General features: G+C 35.8%; 1 protein-coding gene across 2 annotated transcripts in view; it reads right to left on the bottom strand.

Moving 5' to 3' along the window:
* The window catches only part of LOC150097633 (protein Churchill-like), a 67,963-nt gene that overhangs the window by 39,621 nt on the left and 5,164 nt on the right, over positions 1-23,178 (bottom strand). For both annotated transcript variants that reach the window (XM_090407430.1, XM_090407429.1), the window contains exon 3: positions 2,685-2,755. In XM_090407430.1, coding sequence (XP_090263556.1) covers positions 2,685-2,755 — 71 coding nt within the window. The remainder of the gene's footprint in view (positions 1-2,684; positions 2,756-23,178) is intronic.

The raw sequence follows: 23,178 nt of genomic DNA, 5'->3' as shown, positions 1-23,178 counted from the left end.
TTGGCGTAACTTATTATGATCTGTATACGAATGCCAAGTGAATTAGGAACAAAGGGGTTGAGTTTGTTGCCTTGGTGAATACACTGCAGCCTCAGATTATAGGCATTAGTGAGACCTGTCTCAGCGGCAGTTATACTAACTTGTACTAAGTGTAAAAGGTACAGTTTTTTTTTTTTTTTTGAAAGGATAGGAAAGGAGGGGGTTTTGATGCTAATAATATCAGATGATTTGAATCCAGTTAGGATAGAAAGTTAGGATTGTAATTTTAATAATAATTCCATGTGGCAGTGAATTTGAAGCTATCTGACACTAGGTGGAGTTGAATAACATCAAATACATACTGAATCATTGCTTCAGACCTAGTACATCAATTGCCGGTCAGTGAAATTTCATCATCCAATCAACTGATAGGTTGATTAGATGAGAAGGAGGAGAACATGTAACAGAAGGAACTCAAGGTCAAAGAATGTTAGACCTGATTATAGTGTCGGGGGAGGTAGTTAAAGATGCAAATGTTCTGCCTCTGATACTGACTTGGGAAGTGGCTAAGCATATGAATGTTCAATTTAGAAAAAGTTACATGCTAAACTACAAAGCATGGAATCATGACCAATTGAAAAATACTTAATAATGTAAAATAGGGATGTGTCAGCATTTAAAGAACAAATAGGATCGGAATGAAATGTTAAGCAAGAGACTCTTAAGAAAGTGCACATAAGAATGACATCAGTTATGAAAATTATAAGAGTTACAAGTATTGTATGAAAAGTTAAGTCTAAATATGAAAAGAAACTGGCTCTGCAAGGTAAAATAACTCTGGTGGAAGGATAACTCTACTGAATGCTGATGGTATGTAGGTGCAAATGTTATGTAGATGGTAGGTAGATCATGCAGGACTGTTCAATTAATAAGTGTCCATTTTGCTAAAGAATTATCAGCCTAGTTATCAAACTTAGGTATATGTAACAAGGAGCTCAATACTACTACTACAATGAATGAATGAACAAACTTAGGTGTACAAAAGCTTGCATACACTGAATAAGAATCTGGCAATAGGATCTGATTGGATATCAGCAGGGATGATAAAAGGAATGTTCAGTTGAACTGTCTGTGCCTTTGACTTGGAAAAGTCAAAGACTGATGTTTCTAACTATCAACCTATCAATATCTCTGGAGTGGTGATGAAGATTTTGAATAAAGTTTTGGTCAAAGCTTACATACAGAAATGGATTGACTGAGAATCTGTACTCTGCAATGTTTAATGCAAATTAAAAGAGTGTCATGTTTTGGTAACTTGTTCAGATTTTATAAATGTTGTAGCTGAATTAGACAAAGGGAATGGATAATGCCACAATACTTTTGAATTTTGTTAAAAAGTATTGTGGCATTATCCATTCCCTTTGAGAATAAAGATACAGCATGTAAGCTGTTGCATGATATGGGATTGGATGCATAAGTTGCAGATATGGGATTGGATTAAAAACTATTAGCTTGAACAAGAGGATGGCTGATAGTTATCAAAAAGTGGTATATGATAGACATGAGTCTGCAATATTTAAGGTGACCAATGGTGCATCTTAGGATCAGTCCTTGGTTCACTGTTATTCAATCTTTATATTAATGAAGTGGGAAGGATTTGAGAGAGGAGACAGGCAACTGTTTACCGATTATGCAAAGATAGGCAGAGTAATGATTTGAACTATTTAAACAGATGGAATTGTGCACATATGAAAATAGCTATTAGTTCAATGTTAATAAATGTAAACTTATGTACACTGGTGTTATGAGATATCCAATAGCATATTATATTAGTGGGATTAGGGTAGGGATCTTGGAGTTTTAGTATATAAAACTCCAAGATCCTTTAGCACCTCAAATTGAAGTTCAGGCTCCGTATAGCAAAGATTGCAAATAATACTTTGAGGATAACTTTTAATGCTGAAATGAATATTGCCATGTAAGGAAAAGGAAGCCACTTTGCCTCTTTACAAGTCCCTGGTCTCACCTGGACTACTGTACACAGATCAGGTTCCCTAGTTTCTGAGGTGATGCAGATACAGTGGAGAGGGTGCAAAGGAAAGTCAAAGAGACTGTGGAATAGATTATGAGGACAGATTGAGAATTCTTGGATTGCACACCAGCAAACAGGAGATAGAGGAGTGATATGAGAGAGACCTTCAAACTTCTGAAAGGATCATATAGAATACCAGGAATGGGAAGAGGATGAGAAGACAACCGTGGAAGCTGTGAATGAATGCAGTGATGAAAGGGAGGGTGGAGTGCTACATTTTGCTCTCACAGAGTAGTACATGAATGCAATGGTTTATCTGTGGAAGTGGTAAGTGCAGATAGTGTGAATGAATTCAAGAACAGGTATGGCAGCTGGTGTGGGTGATGTGGCCTCCCTTGATGAGCCCCTGACTCTCTGGAGGTCTCTGGGAATAATAATAATAAAATTAACAGTCCATATACTACAAATATTATCTATATAAAAATTAATCTTTATTCATAGACTGGGCTGAGTTTGTTTTGATTTTTTTTTCTTCCCTTGTGTTTCAACATTCAATAATTCTAAGCCAAATTTGTCAAATTATTTTGAAACTTAACAAAAGCATCTTTACAAATAACATTCAAAAACTACCAATTAAAAAAAAATAATAATAAAATAAAATAAATTACCTTACCTGATAATCTCCTTCTATGCGAAATACATATTCATGCTTAGCAACAAGGTGGTTGCAATTTGGGCAAATATCTAAAAATATACATAAAACTGTATATCAGTTATAATTCTATTTCCATATCTATAAAAATGTTTTGTTTGATAGCTAGAGAACAGATGTGATCCTATTTCATGTATTCTAGTTTTACACAGTTTACATGGTTTTATGAATATAATTTATACTTTATTTATAACCTAGAATTCAACATTAAAAATTTTTATGACAGTTCTTCCACCCATGAAAGATTGGTAACCTGTAACCCATCAGAACCATGGATGGAATAAGTACAAAACAATTAAAGGATGCTGTTTTAGAGAGCAAATATGGTATTTTTTTAAAGCCACTTAGTAGCTCAGTAAGTAGGTCAGCAGTGATAATCACACTGGAAATTTTTTTAAAAAATTAACACGCAAAAACATCACCACAATTATTCATACTATAATGGAATTCAAACCTATAGCATGTAAGCTGGAGATCAGAGATGCTATCTACTTAACATCAACCAGGCTGGCATTTAGAAAACAAGCTGTAGCAAATATTCTTAATGGCACTTGTCATATAATATAGATCAGGGGTTCTCAACCTTTTCCAGTGGCATACCACTATATTTAATTCAATATATTAGATGTACCAGTAAGGCAGTGGCTCGCGTACTGTAGGTTGAGAATCCCTGATATAGATGATTAAACTCACACATTCATTCACAAGAATAAAGAATAACAATTTTTTTTATTGCAAATATTTTGGCCAAAAATTAACAGGCCATCAGTGCATGAGCATAATGATAAGATGAAACTGGAACAAAGAATGTTAATATCCTATTTACAGAGCTGAGCCACGTGCTGTGATGTTACCATAAGATGGTTACACAATAAACTGCAATTGCAATTAAAGCTAAAACTAAAATTAAGAAGGAAACATCTTAATTTTACAAAATTTAACACATTTAGCTAAATAAAATTACCGAATGACATAGCATTATATTAAAAAAAATGAAGAGGGGGTGCATATTATTGTTTACCATTGCCATAAGAAGATGAGACTTTTTCAAATGTTGGCCATGGATAGGCAGTCATTCCAATTTAAGTTGGGTAGTGTAGAAGTATCTTCAACACTCTCTTTAAATTACAGTTCAAACCTAAACTGGCACGAATGTAAAAGGTGAATACCGGTTCACAGGATACTGTGATGTGTCCACTCAAAGGTGAGCAAGGACAGATTTTTCAGGTGTTCTGTTGTTGATATCCTAGATATATATGATAGACTATTGAGAAGAGTGAAAGATAACAGTGTAGTAGGAAAGGTTATCAGTGTGTTACCTAGATATGACGATGATGAGTTGCGACGGAGAGCCAAAATAATGAACGGTACACCAGCAGAGCTGCGTGAGGAGAAGGGAGTGGAGTTCGTGGATGTATGGCATACGTTTGAGAGTACAATGAAATTATACAGGCATGATGGACTGCATTTAAATGACTTTAGAGTGAGTGTGCTGGAGAAAGTGTTGCTGTATGGAAGTATAGTGTGCAGAAGTACAGTGTGTGATGGGTGCAAGAGCTCAGGTAGACAGGGAATCATGGCATAGAAAGAGTGAATGTTGAAAGTGGAAGTAAATGTGTGTATGAAGATGGAGTATATTGTAATGTGGGTGGGGAAGTTGAGACTGAGCAGATGTATGGTAAACAGTGATAAAGATGATTGGGCAGGTGTAGTGGGGAAATCGTAACCAACACATGGCTTGGGTAGTACTGGCTATAGACCTAAAAATGAACTGCTGTGTTTGTTTACAAATGCCAAAAGTATCAGGAATAAAGGGGATGAAATGGTTTCTGTGATTGAGTTTATTTGTCCCCAAATCATTGGAATAAGTGAAACATGGTTGAATGAAGATGATATCGTAACGGGAATAGAAATGGAAGGCTACAGTATTTTTCACGAGGATAGAAAGGAGAAGAAGGGAGGGGAGTGCTGCTGATGATAGCAGGGGAATTAAGTCCACATAAGGTAGCTATGAAAGGGGGAAATAGTGGCAATGGTTATGAGGCAGTGTGGTGTAACGTGGAGGTTGAGAGGAAGACGTATTTAGTTGGATGTTGCTATAGGCCTGGGAATGTGGAAGGTAGTGATGTAGAATGTATAACAACTTGGATTAGTGAACAAAGGAAGGGTAATTATTATGGGTGATTTTAATTATGGTGGTATAGATTGGAATGAATAGACAGCATCTGGGAATAAGGAAAATGAATTTCTCAAGTTCTTGAGAGATAACTATCTCAGGCAGCACATAAAGAAGAGCACGTGAGGACCAAGAGTTCTAGATCTCATCATTTCAGAGGATGTAATGTTAGAGGGGTTTCACATTCTCCTTTAGTTGGTGAAAGTGATCATGAAGTAATCACCTGTGTTGTGGCTAGTCACGGGCAGACTTTTGTGAGGAAAGGATATATGTGGAATTATAAGGCTGGTGATTATGACAAGCTTAGGAGACAGCTTGGAGCTATAATGTGGGATGAGGAGTTGAGTGATAAAGAAATAAATGCTGCATGGGAAATGACAAAGAAATACATAACAGAATCAATGTATGACTGTATTCCAAAGGCCAAAAGGTTGAATAAGGTAGGTGTAAAATGGATGAATGTGAAGCTTAAACATGAAATCTGGGAAAAGAAGGTACTTTGGAGGAAGTACAAGATGAATAATGGTAATAATCACTCACATGAAGAGTATAAAGAACAAGCCAGGAGAGTGACTCAGTTAGTAAGGAAAACAAAAGTAGAGTATGAACAAAATTTGGCAAATCAGGCAAAGAAAAACCCTAGAGAGTTTTTTTTTTAGATATGTGGCAAGTAAAAGGAAGAATGATCACAGAAAGATGAAGTTATGATAACTAAATACTTAAGGAATTGACAGCGTATACACTGAAATATAAATTAAATCAACTTTAATATATATTTTCCGATATTTCGGCAACGTCACGTCGCCATCTTCACGGGAACTTAAGATAAAGACACGTTCATGCAAGTACTACATAACAGCAAAAGAAACAAAGCGAGGAAGCTACTGTTTTCCTAAAGTCCTGATGGTGTCTCATGGTGGGCACCATCAGGACTTTAGGAAATTATTAGGTGTTCTTTGCCTTTGGGCTGAAGTTCTTCTGATATATGTTTTCCAAATTTGGGGCAGTCTCATGCATCCAAATTTATTGAGGTTTGGCATATTCCTAAGGGCTGAGGCCGATTCCATGAATAGTCTTTCATATTTGAACTTACTGCAGTGTATTAATGTGGCTATCTTCCACCTTATTCTGTGGCGAGTATCCAGAGCATGGTCTGCAAGCCCAGAGTGGCTGTACTGGTGACATCGGATGTAGTCCTTGTGTTCTGAGATTCTGATATTTGCTGTCCTGCCTGTTTGGCCAAAGTAGGACAATTTACAGCTGCAAGAAACCCGGTATACACCAGTAGGTCTAGGGGAAGTGGTTGGTCTTTAGTGGAGCGGATAAGGGATGCCAATTTTCTATATGGTGTGTAACAAAAGGTCAAGTCATATTTTATTTAGGATTCTGTTGATTTTTTTGGAGGTGCCTTGGATGTAGGGAATGATGATGGATTTAGAGTAATCTTTTTTAGATTACGATATTAGATTGGATGTAGCCTGTTGTTGTTGGAATGTCCCATCTTGCTGACTGATCTAATTATGATGGTTAGTTGAACTTATCCTTACTTCTTTAAATTCCGTTTGTCAGATGTTGATTGATACTGATCCGAATATAAAGAAATTTATATTATCCCGTGCCACCTTATATTCAGATTAGTCTATATAATATAGAGGAATCAATCATCAACTAACGTTTGCAATCTCACTTTTCTACAGGCCGAGGTTAATATTATCTTTTAAGGCTTCTGCAAGGTCCGATAAATTTTTATGAGCGGTACAATGAAAGAAAATCAGGCAAACATCAACTTGAATTTAATAAAACAAAATTTACTGCAGGGTTATATAACATGTACATCTAAGTATAACTTTCTAAACAAGATGATGCAATTGAACAAATCCAAGATATCTCTGAGATACAGGTAGCTATTCAGTTAGGTCCTAAGATTAAAGCTACAAATCTTAGATCTTATTATTCAAGACATAAGTACTTCTATCACAACTAGTCTCTATTTTATGAGACAAATCATAACATCTACACATCGATTTAGTTCTAGTGCTTAGAATAGATACAATGCATTAGGTATCAAACATTCAACTCTCAGTTCTCTATATTCTGCCAATTAATAGAAAATAGTTCTCGCAATTCAAAGTTCCAGAATCCACAATAAATATTTTTATAGTTGTAGTTCTCTAATTCGCTTCTAGTCTATAAACACTCAATTGAATTACAAGGCAATTATCAATTCAAGGGGGAAATACTTTAGTGCTTCATTCCTTCGACTATTTATAGTTAAACACCTGAGCTAGAGTATAGATATATTAGGCGGAACTAACTTTCATTTGCCTCACACTGGATACCGGGTTACAACTTCTGCAGATTGAATTCACTTAGGCACATTTTCAAAATTCCTGTAAACTAATTACCATGAGGAAACACAATTCAAAGAAATCTTCACTATGTTAACTGAAATATTAAACACAGAGCTACATAAGTCTTGACACATTAGATTTACATCATGTACTAATTCCTTATCTTCCACTATGTATTGACTTCAGCTCTGTAGCTTTCTTCCCTCTAACCATTAGGAATCTATCGTAATATCAGAATTCCATAGAGGTAGTTTTTAATGCCTATTTATTCCTGGTCCTTTCCTTGTCAATTTTTCCTCATATCTCAACTCGCTTTTCGTTACACACGACCAGGCTCTTCGCTGTCCCTAAGCTTTCTCCCCCTTTTTTTGTTTACTTTTGTTTTCCAATTAACTGCGTTTATTCTTCCTGCCAAAAGCCAGTTCAGCTTACATTTACAGGCTTGTCTCCATATCATAGCTGTTCACGTTCTAAGCATGCACTAACTAAAAACAACTCTGTTTCTCCTTTACTAGCCAATCAAATTCCATCAGAAGAATTACATAAAATCATATCAGTAGAATTCCACATATTTACATTCTCTTTCAGAAATAACAAATAAGGTAATAATCCGCAGTTTACATAAAATACATTTAACTATGATAAATACAAATTCTTATAATATATATATACACAGCTTCTTATAATATTAATACAGGAATAAATAAAATAAATTGAATGACATTTTAATACAGAGTCCTTTCAGTACTAATATATATTCTAGATTAAATAATCAAACAATAATAAACAAACTCAAAGTAATTATATGAACAATAATTTACGAGCAAGAAATTAACATCAAATAATATTTACAAGTATTGCTTAAGTTATGGCAGATTATGTTAAATGTGAATGAAGTATTATAATTCTCAAATATCTTCATTCACAATTTAACTGTGTTCTCACAAAAGCAAAACCACCAAAAACCAACATATCCATTAGTGAATACAAGTCTCTACAGGAATTGAAAAAAAAACAAAGAAATAGTTATCACCATAGCGGATAAGGAGAATGCCACTGTGGTACTCAATCATAATGACTACACAGGTAAGCTTAAGGCTTTACTATTAGATCGAGCTACTTACCTCCCCATTGAATACAATCCCACCAACTTACAAATTAGAAAACTCCATAGGCTCCTTAAGAAGGTCACTTCTTGGCATATGGAGATTACTAACCATATAACTCTACCCCCCCCCCCCCCCGTATATATGGGCTACCAAAAATACATAAAGAAATGTGTCATTACGTCCCATAGTGAATGGTGCTGTGTCGACTTTCTTCTTATATATCTTTCTTTTAGTCTTTCATACAAATACTCGTTGCACTTTCTCAGGTATCACGTGGTACCTCTGAATAACAATGGAATTGCCCCAGGGTCAAGCCAATAGCAGAGTATCTGAGATTAACCTCTCCTAAAGCATTTAAGAAATTTATTTTTTTGAGGCGCCACTTAGGGCTTTTACATTAAATAGACTATATCAATCAAGAGGCAATCTCTAGATTGTACTTAAGTGATACCTTGACCGTGCAGACGTGGCCAGAATTTCTTCTATCTAATTTCCTGCCTAGATTTGTATTAAGTTTTATAAGAGGTGCATCGGATTCCAAATTACAAATAGACTTAATTTGATTCAAAAGCAAGGTTTATTAGACACTATAATTATATACATATAACACATGTTAGTTTAGTTCTCATTCTAAGAGAGTTCCTGACAATTAGGTTAACATTAAAACACTCCAACAATATACGGATACACAAACTGATTATTGTTAATTTAGCAATATAAATTTTATCATCATTAAGACACTCTAACTACATACGGATACACAAACTGATTATTGTTATTTTAGCAATATAAATCTTATCAACATTAAAACACTCTAACTAGGCATGATATTCACAGTAATACTTTTCCAATCCAGTAACAACCAAACCACTCTAGATAGCATCTATCTCTCTTACAATCTTGTCATTAATATCACCTTTTATCCTGAACTTTATCATAACACTCTTTAAACACATAACATAATTCGATTACATAAGGGGACAGTAAATTCATGGTATTTATCTCAAGATCACTACAGTTCAGTTCTATATAATACTATTAATGTTCTTTCCTCTGAATCACAGCACAGCACAAATCCTTTCATTCATAGTTAACAAAATTCAATAAAGTGTACTTATCTATATTGAACTGCATCACATTAATTGGTCTTCGGGAATCTGTTTCTCCTTGACCGAAATTTCCATAGGTTCCTATCAGGCTTTCTGTGGATGACTGGGCCTATACTCACTCCGCGGGACTACGAACTTCGAGTTTCCGCCGATACCTCGATCAAAACCTCTGGAGTGGAGGTGCCGCCATCCTTCCCCCGTTCACAACACCAGGAGATCAGGAACAAAAAAGCCTTGTGTCGGGGTTTCTTGAACTTTTATTTTGCCTTGGTTCCCGGCGATTCTCGCACTTCGCGATATCCGCCTAGCGCTTTCATGTAGGATGACGTCACAGCGTCCAGCTTTCTCCGCTACGTTTTTCGTGCCCTGTCAGTACAAGATTGCCCGGGGCAAACCACTTCCCTCGCGTTACTGCTTCATGACCTTTGGATTTACATCCCCTTTTGAAATTTGTGCAAGTCATTCAACAACTCTTAACACTTATGGCTCTAACTAATATTAAATATTTACATTTCCACTGTTATTTGCACAAACTAGTGAGTGGTCTTTTGTTGAAATACTAGATAAATAACTAGTTGTTTTCCTTAAGTTTGAAACATTTAACATATTTACAAAGCTGTATTATAATACCTAGAGTCAAACACACGTATTTAATTTCCTTTTCATTTTGTTATGCATATTAAACCGTGATAAGATTGGAGTTCCTAAAATCACAATTTAACAATGGCATTGATTCCCCCACTTACAAACTAGCTAAACATTTAGCGAAAGTGCTCTCACACTATACTGGCACCACACCATCACACATAAAATACTTCAAAGCCAGTATAGAAAACCTTACACTCCAACATAATTACATAATGGTCAGTTTTAATGTCTCCTCCTTATTCACAAATGTCCCCCTCAAAGAAACCTTAGAGCAAATCCGAGCTAAATTTCCTCCCAATATCTCAGCCCTATTTCAGTTCACAATAAACTCAGGCTATTTAGTTTGGCAAGAAAAATTCTACAAACATATAGAGGGGACAGCCATGGGTTCACCACTTTCCCCACCCTTGGCCAACCTCTTTATGGAGACTTTTGAAGAGAAAGCCTTAAACTCTGCCCCACAAATACCTACCATATGGCTTCGCTACGTTGATGATGTGTTCGCTATTTGGCCACATGGCCTGGATACACTCCTCTCCTTCTTAACACATTTAAATAACAACACCCTAGAATCAAGTTCACCCTGGAAAAAGAGAAAAACAATAGCCTCCCCTTCTTAGACACACTAGTCACCCGCCAACCTGATGGAACTGTGGGTTTCTCAGTTTATATAAAACCCACCCATACAGGCAGATACATTCACCAACAATCCCCCCCACACACACACACACAACAATATGGAGTTATTAAGACACTATTCAACAGGGCAAAACTAATCTGTTCAAATGACCAAGCCCTAACTACTGAACTAAATCACATCCTTAACACTTTCTCAGCCAATGGCTATCCCCCAAAAAATACTAAAACCAGTTATCCACAACTCACCTCCCCCTTTCACAAAAAAGATTACTCTAAATCCATCACCATTCCCTACATCCGAGGCACCTCAGAAAAAATCAACAGAATCCTAAAAAAACATGACTTGACCTCTTGTTACAGACCGTCTAGAAAATTGGCATCCCTAATCCGCTCCACTAAAGACCGATCACTTCCTCTAGACCTACCTGATGTATACCAGGTCCCTTGCAGAAGTAAATTGTCCTACTTTGGCCAAACAGGGGACAGCAAATATCTGAATCTCAAAACACAAGGACTACATCCGATTTTACCAGTACAGCCACTCTGGGCTTGCAGAACATGCTCTGGATACTCGCCACAGTAATACACCGCAGCAAAATTATGAAAGACTATTCATGGAATCAGCCTCAGCCCCTCTTAGGAACATGCCAAACCTCAACAAATTTGGATGCATGAGACTGCCCCAAATTTGGGAAACATATATCAGAAGAACTTCAGCCCAAAGGCCAAGAACACCTAATATAGCCTGCCAGGAGGCACCATCAGCTTCCTCGCTTCGTTTCTCATTTGCTGTTATGTAGTACTTGCATTCACGTGTCTTTATCTTAAGTTCCCATGAAGATGGCAACGTGACGTTGCTGAAATATCGGAGAGTATATATTAAAGTTGATTTAATTTATATTTCTAGTGTACATTGTTAATTCCTTAAGTATTTAGTTATCATGTCTAACCAGCATATAAGCTTTTCTACAAGATGAAGTTAAGGGATGAAAGTGGTAGAATGGTAACTGCTGCAGAAGACATTGTTGAGGTATTTGGTGATCAATTTATAAGGGTGTTTCATCCTGATCAGGGTGGAATCATGAGGAACTTAAGTGTAGAGGACATAGGATAGGATGGCTTAATTGTGAGTGAGCAAGAGATATATGAGGAAATAAATAAACCTGATGTCAATAAGGCAATAGGATTTTATGACATATCACTATGCATCTTAGGGGATGTTCTAGGGAACTGGCAATAGCATTGGCATGCTTGTTTAATAAGAGTTTTGCAACAGCACAGGTTCCAAGGGAGTGGAAGGGTAAAATTGTTCCACTGCATAAAGGAGGTGATAAGGCTGTAGCTTCAAATTATAGGCCGGTCTGTATATCTGTAGTTGTGGTGAAGTCCTAGAGAGATTGGTGAGAAGATACAGAAATGGATTGACAACAGCAGTATTCTCTGTGGTTATCAGTATAGGTTTGTTAAGGGGAGATCATGCTTCACTAACTCACTTATATACTATAACAAAGTGACAAATACCGTGGACAGGGGAGATGCACATACAGTGGTGTACTTAGATTTTGCAAAGGCTTTTGATAGACTGCCACACGATAAGCTCTTAAATAAATTGAAACAGATGGGATTGCATAGGTATCAGAAAGTTGTATAAGGGGGTGCAGTATCCTGAAAGAGAAAGGTAACTAGTGATGTGCCTCATGGGTCAGTTTTGGGGCCATTGTTGTTCAATTTGTATGTCAATGATATTGGGTTAGGTTTAACTAGTGATATCCAGCTGTTTGCAGATGATGCAAAACCGGGGAGAGCAATGCAGAGTTCAGCAGATGTTACTGCCTTACAAGTGGACTTGAATAGATTGCATGATTGGGCAGGTAAGCGAAACTATCAGTTCAATATTGCAAAGTGTAAGGTTTTGAGATTTGGTAAGTAACGATGGGATGAAAAGTATACACTTGGAGGGGAAACTTTAACGGAAGTAGAGGAGATGAGAGATCTAGGAGTAATGGTGGACAAGAAACTGAAATTCAGGGGTCACATTGCACAAGTTATGAAGACATCACATCGGATAATGGCAATGATGCAGAGGACCCAGACATGCAGAAAGAGACGTTATGATTCCATTGTATAAGGCCTTGATCAGGCCTCATATGGATTATTGTGCTCGGATTTGGTTGCCAGGTTTCATGGTGACGAGGATATGTTGGAAAGGGTTCAGAGAAGATTCACAAAGGTAGTCAGTGGTCTTTGGAATGCGAGTATGAGGACAGATTGAGAGAATGTAAGTTGCAGAGCCTCGTGAATAGGAGGAAGAGGGAAGATATGATTGAGACACATAAGCTAGTCAAGGTTGTTATCGGGTCGACATGGAAGAAATTTTTCATAGAATGGGAGAGGGGAGTAGAACAAGGGGACCATCACTGGAAACTGTATAAGGAAGGTGTCAACAGAGGAGTGAGGAGTAGGTTCTTTGCATGGAGGGTGGTTGGTGAGTGGAATGCATTGCCTGAGTGTGTTGTGGGTGTAGACTCATTGAATCAGTTTAAGGCACGGTTGGATGAGCATTGTGTGACATCCCATGATGAGTCTCTGACTCCATGGAGGTCAAATGTTAATAATAATAATAACAATAATAACACTGGAAAAAGAAAAGGATGGAATATTGGCTTTATGGACATCCTCATTTCCCATACCCCATCTGGAACACTAACAATATCTGTTCACTATAAGCTTACCTTTAAAGGCTGCTACATAGAAGTCAGTCCATCATCCATCTCAGAAAATAGACATCTTCAAATCTTTGCTAAATAGAGCACACATTATCTGCTCCAATTCCCAAGCTCTCTATTGAACACCATCCAATAAATCATACTACAGAATGGCTTCATCTCAAGAAAGTTTAAATGCATCCTGGACACATACAAGTCTAACCTCAAGAACCCTGAACCTGTACAGCAAGTTCCTATCTTATACATCACAGGCATCTTGGAGTCTAGTGCAAAGATCCTCAAAAGATACAGTTTAGCACCTACATTCTTCCCTATCAACAAAATCTCCTCCAGGTTACCATCCACAAAAAGATAAATAGTCCCCCCCCTCTCTCTCTCTCCCCCTTCCTGATGTTTGCCAGGTTAAATGTGAGTGCCTCTGCTTTGGACAAACAGAACATTCTGTTAAAAAATGACTACAAGAACACCAGTCTTACATCAACAACAATAAATCTGAAAAATCTAGCCTTGCTCAGCATGGAGTGAACACTGATCACAATATCCTCTGGTCCAATACTCACCTTTTACATTGGTGCCAATTCAGGTTTGAAATGTTATTTAAAGAAAGTGTTGAAGTACTTCTACACTGCCCAAACTTAAATTGGAATGCCTGCCTAGCTATGGCCAACATCTGAAAAAGTCTCATCCTTTTATTGGCAATGGCAAGCAATTATATTCCTCTAATTATTATTATTAAAAGCTTTCACTTGGTTATATTATAAATTAAAGATACCAAGAAATTATATTATATAATTGGTTTAATCCATTATCCAAGTGTAAGCAAACAAAGTTTGCGCCTGAAGTATCTTTCAGGACTGGGGCAACTCGTGGCAAAGGTGGTATATGACTTCACATCACTTGCCTTAGTATCCCATAATGCAAAGCACATCTCCTTGCGGATATGTATAATGCTATACATTACGGGAAGGGTCACTACCCAGACCAGTTTTGACCTTTATTGAGGTCTCATCAATGGGAGCCACACCCAGAGGTGAGATAGCAAGGTTGAAGTAATGCAGAAGTCATATTTTCCTATATAAGTTGCCAAAAGGTGTCAAACTTTATTATTAAAATACTCTGGATTAGAGATAAATAGTCGTTGAAAGTGAAAAACTTGGTCATATTATAATTAAAGATACCAAGAAATTATATTATATACTTGGTTTAATCCATTATCCAAGTGTAAGCAAACAAAGTTTGCACCTGAAGTATTTTTCAGGATGCGGGCAACGTGTCGCAAAGGTGGTATTACTTCACATCACTTGCCTTAGTACTTCGGGCACAAACTTTGATGTGAAGGACATCCAAAAAGTGTAACAACACCAGAAATCATTGATCAAGTGCACGATACGGTATCGGATGAACAGCGAGTCGAAGTGCGTGAAATTGCTGAGTCTATAGGCATTTAAAAAGAACATGTAGGATATATTTTGCATGAAGAATTGCAAATGAAAAAGCTTCGCACAAGATGGGTGCCACAATTGCTCAGAGTACATCAAAAATGCACTCACATGAAAATCAGTGAACAGTGCTTGGAGCTTTTTAACAAGAATAAAACTGATTTTGTGCGTCGATTTATTACTATGGATTAGACTTGGATTCACCATTACACACCAGAATCCAAACAACAGTGGACAGAAGCCGGTTGTTCAGTACCAAAGAAGATAAATTCGGTTCTCAGCAGGAAAGGTCATGGCATCAGTGTTTTGGGATGCGCATTTTGTTTATTAATTATCTTAAAAAGGGTAAAACAATAACCAGGGAATATTATTCCAATCTTTTAACCAGACTAGATGAAAAAATTCGTGAGAAAAGACCCGGTTTGCAGAAGAAAAAAATCATCTTTCATCAGGACAATGCACCTGCCCACAAAGGTGTTTTAGTGATGGGAAAATTAAGGGATCTGCACTATGAATTGGTGGAACATCCACCCTATTCCCCAGATTTGACTCCCTCTGACTTCTATCTCTTTCCAAAACTAAAACTCTTCCTTGCTGGTCAGCGTTTTTCTTCAAATGAAGAGGTGATTACAGCTACACAGGGGTATTTTGTAGATCTTACTAAGAATCACCACAGTGACGGGATAATGGTGCTGGAGCATCGCTGGAATAAATGTATTAGTCTTAAGAGAGATTATGTTGAAAAATAAAAATAATTTTGAAATTATAAATTCGTTTTTTCATTGTTAGTTGGAGAACTTTTCAGACTACCCTCGTAATTACTTTGAAAGATTGCTAAATGAAACAAGGAGTGACAGAATATGGGGTAGAAAACACTGAACAGGAATGCAATCAAGGGTAAATATCAATATTTGAGGTAGAAAATGGAGTCGGGGCAAATGATATTCTGTGAGAAAAGCTTAAATATGAAGGTATCACAGGTATAACAATAATACTTGATATTACTGCATATTTGAGACAGTCACACCTATATGCATTTTAACTTTTACTGAGATCAAATTTTATAAATAGGTGCTCACACATTTGCACACGTGCTCATGCATACACAATAAATTGCATCATATTTTAAATAACATTTTAAAATATGATGCAATATAAAGATTAACACAAAATTTGCATGACAGCTGAATGAAAGTATACTTCTATATAATATTTGAGTGCACCTTCATGGCATTTCAAAGCAGCATTATTTCAAAGCTGAATGTAGAAACTATGAGCGTTTTGTAAGTTGAGTAGAGAGCTTGCGAGAATACGTTCCTTGGCATTCACGAGTTGCCTTAGTGTGGACTACTTAAAAGACATGGGTGCTGCCCAAGCATCCATATATTCGCCTTTTATTAGTCCATTTTGATAAGATGTCACTGGCCTGACAGCTGTTTCAAACTGTTTGGTTCTCTTCAGAGACCAGACACTGCATAAAGGCCTCTCTAAAAAATTAGGCGATTACCCAGATCACTCTAAACAAGTGACCAAAGGAACGTCCAACTCAGCAGTGGTTCTACTTGGTAACAGGCTCACCCTATCACCGAGCAGAAATGCTCATATTCCAAGGCAAGGTATTCACTGACACAACCTCGATAGAGGCCACACCAGAAAACACCAATCCTAGAGACTCAAATTGCTCTCCTAAGGGAAATCTTAAGAGAGCAAAAATTCTCGTTCAAGTACTAAGAAACTTGTCAGAAATGTGCTTTTCGTAAGCAAAATTTAGGTCAGTGCATAAAAGAAATTACTAAAATAAAGAACCAAAAGGCTCCAGTTTGGTGATGCAAAATTACATAAGCAAAGTGGATTTTAGATCCAGCATTATTTCTAAGCCAAATATAGAAACTATGAAAGTTTTGTAAATTTACCAGAGAGCTTGCAGGACAGCTATTTGAAACAGCTGTCAGGCCAGTGAAACCTTACTAAAATGGACTAATAAAAGACAAATATACAGACACATGGGAAACACCTATGTCTTTTAAGTAGTCGACACAGGTAACTCATGAATGCCAAGGAATATATTCCTGCAAGCTCTCTGGTCAACTTATGAAACTTTCATGGTTTCTACATTTGGCTTTGAAATAATGTTGGATCTAATATCCACTTTGCTTATGTAATTTTGCATCACCGAACTGAAGCCTTTTAGCTCTTTATTTTAGTAATATATCCTTATGTATTTAAGACCATGTTCGATCTAATATGATATTCAATATTTCTATACAAAATATCTTTATATATGTAGAAGCATTAAATGTACCATATTAAACTATGGTACATAAAATTCATGAGATGATGTAAAATTACAGGATATTCATGACAGCTGACAAAAATACAATGAGTGGTATCAGGCAAAATACTCACTCATGCAAAGATTTAATTGATTAAGTGTGCAAACATGGAAAACCATTAAAATAAATTACTGTCATTTACAATTAATGAGATTAAACAAATTAATACACACTACAGCATCAGTGCTTATCCATAAATCACTAAATACATGCATCATGTGAAGTGAGTTTTGTTTTTTTTAAGATATATGAAAGCTACATGGTAGATGCATCAGCTTTAGAATAAAAAAATGCAGCAATGTGAACTCTGCATTTTTTTTTTTTGAAAATATGCATTCAGAATAATAAGTAATCAATATATTTCTCTTAAGGTGTGAATGGTATTCATGTTTGTTGCAAAATACAGGTCGTGAACTCAAATGTATATTTCACGCCTTGTAGATATCTGTGAGTGCATCCAAATTTTTCCACTAGAAATTTCCCTGATATAGATGGAGAGAGCATATTGAGAATTTATATCATTTAGCTAATAAAGTAAAGCAGAATACAGAAAAGTGCTTGTGACCCCCCCCCCCCCCCACACACACATAGCCTCTGAACTGAGCTCCCTGCCATAACATGTTTAATATTAATTTTAACTTTATGCATTCCCATGTTAATTATTTTGGCATGAAGTTGTAGGGGAAGGGATCTATACTCTATTACTCTTTTCACCCTGCTAAGTGTATGCCACTGCTACCCAGTCAGCCAGCCTTGAATCATGCTATGGGCATGGATTTTGTCTTTAAGTAGGAGATGAATTTCAATGCCTGTGTGTGAGACCATTGCTGTTAAATGGAGGCCTGAAGTGGATTGAAAAAATTCCATGTTTGGTCTCTAGACTATGTCAAAAATAAATAAAATAATAAAATATAATAATTCATTAGCAGGCCACAATATTGATATACTATAGGTTTACAATGTTTTGTTGGTGGGAGATACATAAAAAAAAAAATGTAGTGATTAACTATATCCTGCACTATATTTCTTATTATGAAGGAAATATGTTTATATGTAGATACTTTTTTTTTGGAGGGGGGGGGGAGTTCATGTAATGCAACGATAGCAATCTAACACCTTTCTTATAACCATTTCTAATAATTTCATTAAAAATAACACCTTTACTCTATGCTACAAAACCCACTTAAATCTAACCATGCCTATGAAATGTATGCTTTCTCAAGCTGTTTTTTTTTGCAGGAGGAAACAAATTCAAGTTTCCTCAGAGGGGTAAAACTTGCTGTCTCCATGTGAAACTAAGGAAGTCTTGTAAACATGTCTCAAATCATGATGAGATTCCAACCTAGGGCTTTTCAAACAAAAGGACATGGCTATATATGATAACTCATACAGGTATATGCATGTTTTGTCCTTAATTTATTTTATATCTCTGTATCCTCTGAAATGCAAAAAATCCAACCCTTCCAAATAAAAAAATAAAAAAAAAAATCCATACTAACATTCCAAGTTCACTTAAGGGTCAAAGCTGAAATAACTTGAAGCACTCTAGTGTGAGATCAAGGCCAATAAGACAACATATATAGTTATTATTGCTATAGGCCATAATAATCACTCAACCTGTACTCATTGTACAGGTTGGGTGATTAGTATTATGGGAGACTTCAACTATGGAGATATAGACTGGAAGGAAGAAAGATCACATGGCAGGAAGGAAATGGAATTTATAAATCCCATTATAAATTATAAATGCCTACTGAGAGATAATTACTTGAGACAGCATGTGATAGAGGGGGGGGGGCTAGGGGAGTGAGAGTACTGAACCTGGTAATAGGATCAGAAGAGCTATCCATGATCAAGGTGGCCACATTGTCTCTGAATGGCAAAAGTGACCATATGGTCTTGACTTTTTGGGAGATTGTACAACCTGAGGACTATTCCATCAAGAAGAGGTATATGGAGAACTACAAGGCAGGTGATTATGACAATCTCAGGAAGAAGAAGCTTAAATCTGAGACATGGCATAAAACACTGCAGGGTACATATGTTAGTAGTGCATGAGAGATAGTTAAGAGTCATCTAGAGGAAGCAATATTAAATTGTATACCTAAGGTAAGAGGGTTAATCAGGTAAGAGTTAGATGGATGAGTAATATCATTAAGCTGCAAAAGAAGAAAATAATGTAGAAAGTATATAAGGAGAAAGGTAACCAGAAAACTCATGAACAGTACAAGGCTAATGCAAGAAAGGTGACCAGCATGGCAAGAAAGGCAAATCAGATTACGAGAAGAATCTAGCAGCCAAGCAGGCCAAAGGAAATCCCAAAGAGTTCTTTTGTTATGTGGAAGTAAGAGGAAGAATGACTATGGAAGATTAACTCATGAGATGAGAGAAGCAGATAAAATAGTCGCGTTATTGAGTGACCACTTTGCAAGGATATATCATCCAAATGAGGCTACTGCTTTAACATATGTGACACACACTAATGTGGGAACAGAGTTGGATGGAGTTCTTGGGGTATTGCAGAATCTCAATGTAAATACAGCTGTGGAATTAGATGAGATAATCAGCTTGGGTTTTGCAAGAATGTGCAAAGGAACTGGCAATGTCTCTGACTAGGCTCTTTAATTTAAGTCTCAGCTCTGCTAGAGTTACAAAGAAGTGGAAAGAAGGGAAAAATAATTCCCTTGTGTAAGGGAGGTTCTAAGACTGCAGTAGCAAACTATAGACCAATCAGTATCTCATGCGTGGTGGTAAAAGTACTGGAAAAATTGGTCAAAAACAGAATTCAAGAAAGGGTACATAAAAATATGATACTGCATAAAGGGCAACATGGCCTAAGAGTAGGTCATGCCTAAGTAATTTACTACCTTTTTTATAATAGGTAAAGAAATTGGCTACATGATGATTTTGCTGGATTTTGCAAAGGCATTTGACAGCATACTACATGAAACTCTGTTATGCAAATTAGAACAAATGGAGATGGATATGACACTGGTTAAGTGGACAAGAGGGTGGATGAGGGATAGATATCAAAAAGTCATAAGAAAAAGTCATAGTTTAACAAGGATCCTTCTGATGCATTAGGGAACCAGGACAAGCATCTTAAAAAAACTCTTTAACAGCTAATAGAACAAACTCAATATCATCAGCAGAAATTAAGACAGGCACCATTACATAAGCACTATCAATGGAAAAGAGATACTGCTAAATAATAACTATAGGATGATATACTCAGGATGATAGATGATAGGTTGAATACTGAATAACATCAGCATTCAACACTAAACATGATGAATTTCATGAATTACAGCAATTTCAAGCAGAATGATGTGGAAAAATTTCAAAATGGGGAATTGGACAATGAGATTTATTTGTTTGTGCCTATTTATGCTACAGTAGGTTCTATTAAGAAAAAAATAGATTTTATTTTATTATTTTTTTTTTATTATTTAGACAAGGCAGCTGACATAAACAGAAAGGATTCTCATTGATAATCTTAACATCAGAATAGGATAAGAATATTAAATAAATAGGAATGTTTTGGAAAATTGGGAGTAAAGTACAGTACTAATAAAAAAGTAAATGCTCACTTTCTGTTTCAGAAATGGGCTAGTCACCACATACACCATACTCTAACATAAGATATGCATAAACTGAAATGGAGAGAACACACAAGAAATAAGAAAAGTCTTATTGACTATGTTATTGCTGATAGTGATATCTTCATAATGGTTCAGGATAATATAAGAGTATAGTGGGACCTGAAACAGAAAATGACTATTTAATTTTGAGTGAAATAAAAGTATCACTTTGAAAAAAAAAAAAAATCTACAAAAAGTTTTAAAAAGGAATCAAGTTGAGCAGATTTTGCAGGTTAACTGTAGACTGAAAGATACAAATATTACCAGAATTAAAAAAAAAAATTGAATGAGTTTGAAAACACAAAACAAACCTTGGACACTCTGGTAAAATCTGAAATAAATGTTGACTGATTAAGCCAGTGAGACATGTGATGAAGTATCATGCAAGAATTAAACAATCTGAACTTGGAACTCAAGAAATTAAAGAGGCATTCCTAGAAAAGAAGAAATCGTATCAAACTTTCTTGGCAAAGTAAGACAGGAAATAACTTCAAGTATGTAAGAAAAATGTAAGAAAGCTAATATGCACGTAAATGTAGTGAAACAAAAGTCATGGGATGGCAGTGATAAAAATACAAAAGATAAATACCACGAAGATGGCAAAATATTTTGCAGGTTATTGAAAATGCTAAGAAATGGGAGAAATTCCTTTCTTTCATTTTTTAGCATTAGGAACTACTACAAAAGAAATCAGATATTAAAAAGGTGACAAAAAATGATGATATTCTGGATTAATTACCTTGAAAGACTGTTGAATGAGAGTGAGAAGCAGTGACAAAACAGTGGTACAAAATAAACAGTGAGAGTACATATCACATCATTCAATACACAAGGCAGAAAAACAATCAGAAACCTAAAATGTGGAAAGACAGCCTGGAGCAGATGATACTGAACCAGAAATGGCTAAATATGGAGTATAAAAATTTTATGGTGCTACGCTGCATATTTGGAAGAATTGGTCAAAAGGTTGAATTATAGATTATTGGAGCAGAGATATCATAGTACCCAGTTTGGGGAAAAAAAAAAAAAAAAAGGTAAACAATTGAATATGAGTATTACAGAGGAATTTCTCTGTACACAAAATACTGAAGACGGGGTTAAGAAAAATTGTGAGAGAAATGTAGGGAAGAATCAGCTAATTTCTGAAAAAATTAAAGGTTGCCATGATCAGATTTTTACTTTCAAACAAATAGTCAAGAAATCAGGGGAATATAATAACAATCTGGAATTCAAATTTGGTAGATTTGGAAAATGCATATAATATGGTGCCATGGGAAAGAGATGTTTAATTCTATAAACATATGTAAACCAGATATTATACAGAACAATATGTAGCTGTAAGTTTAAGCTAGAAATTTGCAGTTGAAATTGAAGTATTCCTAAATAAATCAAATGCAGGTCTTCAGGATCCTTTAACAAAACTGAATAACTTCCATAACAAATTTGGTACAAATCAGCAATAAAAAAAAGCAAAAAACCATCAAAACAGACAAGACAAGATAGGAACATGAAATTTATCAAGTACATTCTAAGTGGAGAATCTATAGATCAAGCAAATGTTTTAGCTATTTATGCAGAATTTTCAGTGAAGGAAGAAAATTAACTTTAGAAATAGATAACAGAATAAACAAAGCTGGAATGTAGTGGGGGAAATTAGTCAACACCCTAAAGTGTATGGTGTATATATAAAACAGTTGATCACAGACTAGAAATTAAATTCAGAGCAGTGAATGAAGGGCATCAATGGTAGAATCATATTAAACATGAAGACATGAAGGATTTCAAATTTGTATTTTTGTAAGACTGTATAATAAATTTAATCAATAAAGAGCACATTGAGAAGAAAAATATAAAGTTTATTAAACAAAAATATTAAAAGTTTATATTTCTCTAGTGTAACACTAGCATCATCATAAAAAAAAAAAAAAGAGAGAGAGAGACTACCAGGCAGAAACAATTAACATGCAAAATAAACCAATAATTACAACAGAGGCTATTAAATAGCAATTTAAACATGGAATCAGTATTGCTGAGATTTGGTTAATATACAGAAAGTCATCACATGAAAATTTGAATAACTCACAAATTTTAAAAAATTGCAAGGAGGAAGTGTCATATTCTGCCATTTAATAAATGGCGATCTGTATTAAAACCATGATCATCCGATTTGGATGTACTAAGTTGATGTAAGGGAAGTAATTCTTCATGCCTAACACCAGAATGATCAGTTTGACTATAGAAGTTGAGGTGAACTAATATACACAAATATGTCAAGAAGAGACCA

Source organism: Typopeltis vanoorti, chromosome 17, assembly GCF_054136105.1.
Source record: "Typopeltis vanoorti isolate ZY-2024b chromosome 17, IOZ_Tvanoo_1.0, whole genome shotgun sequence".
Taxonomy (NCBI): Eukaryota; Metazoa; Arthropoda; class Arachnida; order Uropygi; family Thelyphonidae; genus Typopeltis; species Typopeltis vanoorti.
Note: the sequence above shows the minus strand (reverse complement) of the source record. Positions and strands in the feature narration are given on the sequence as shown.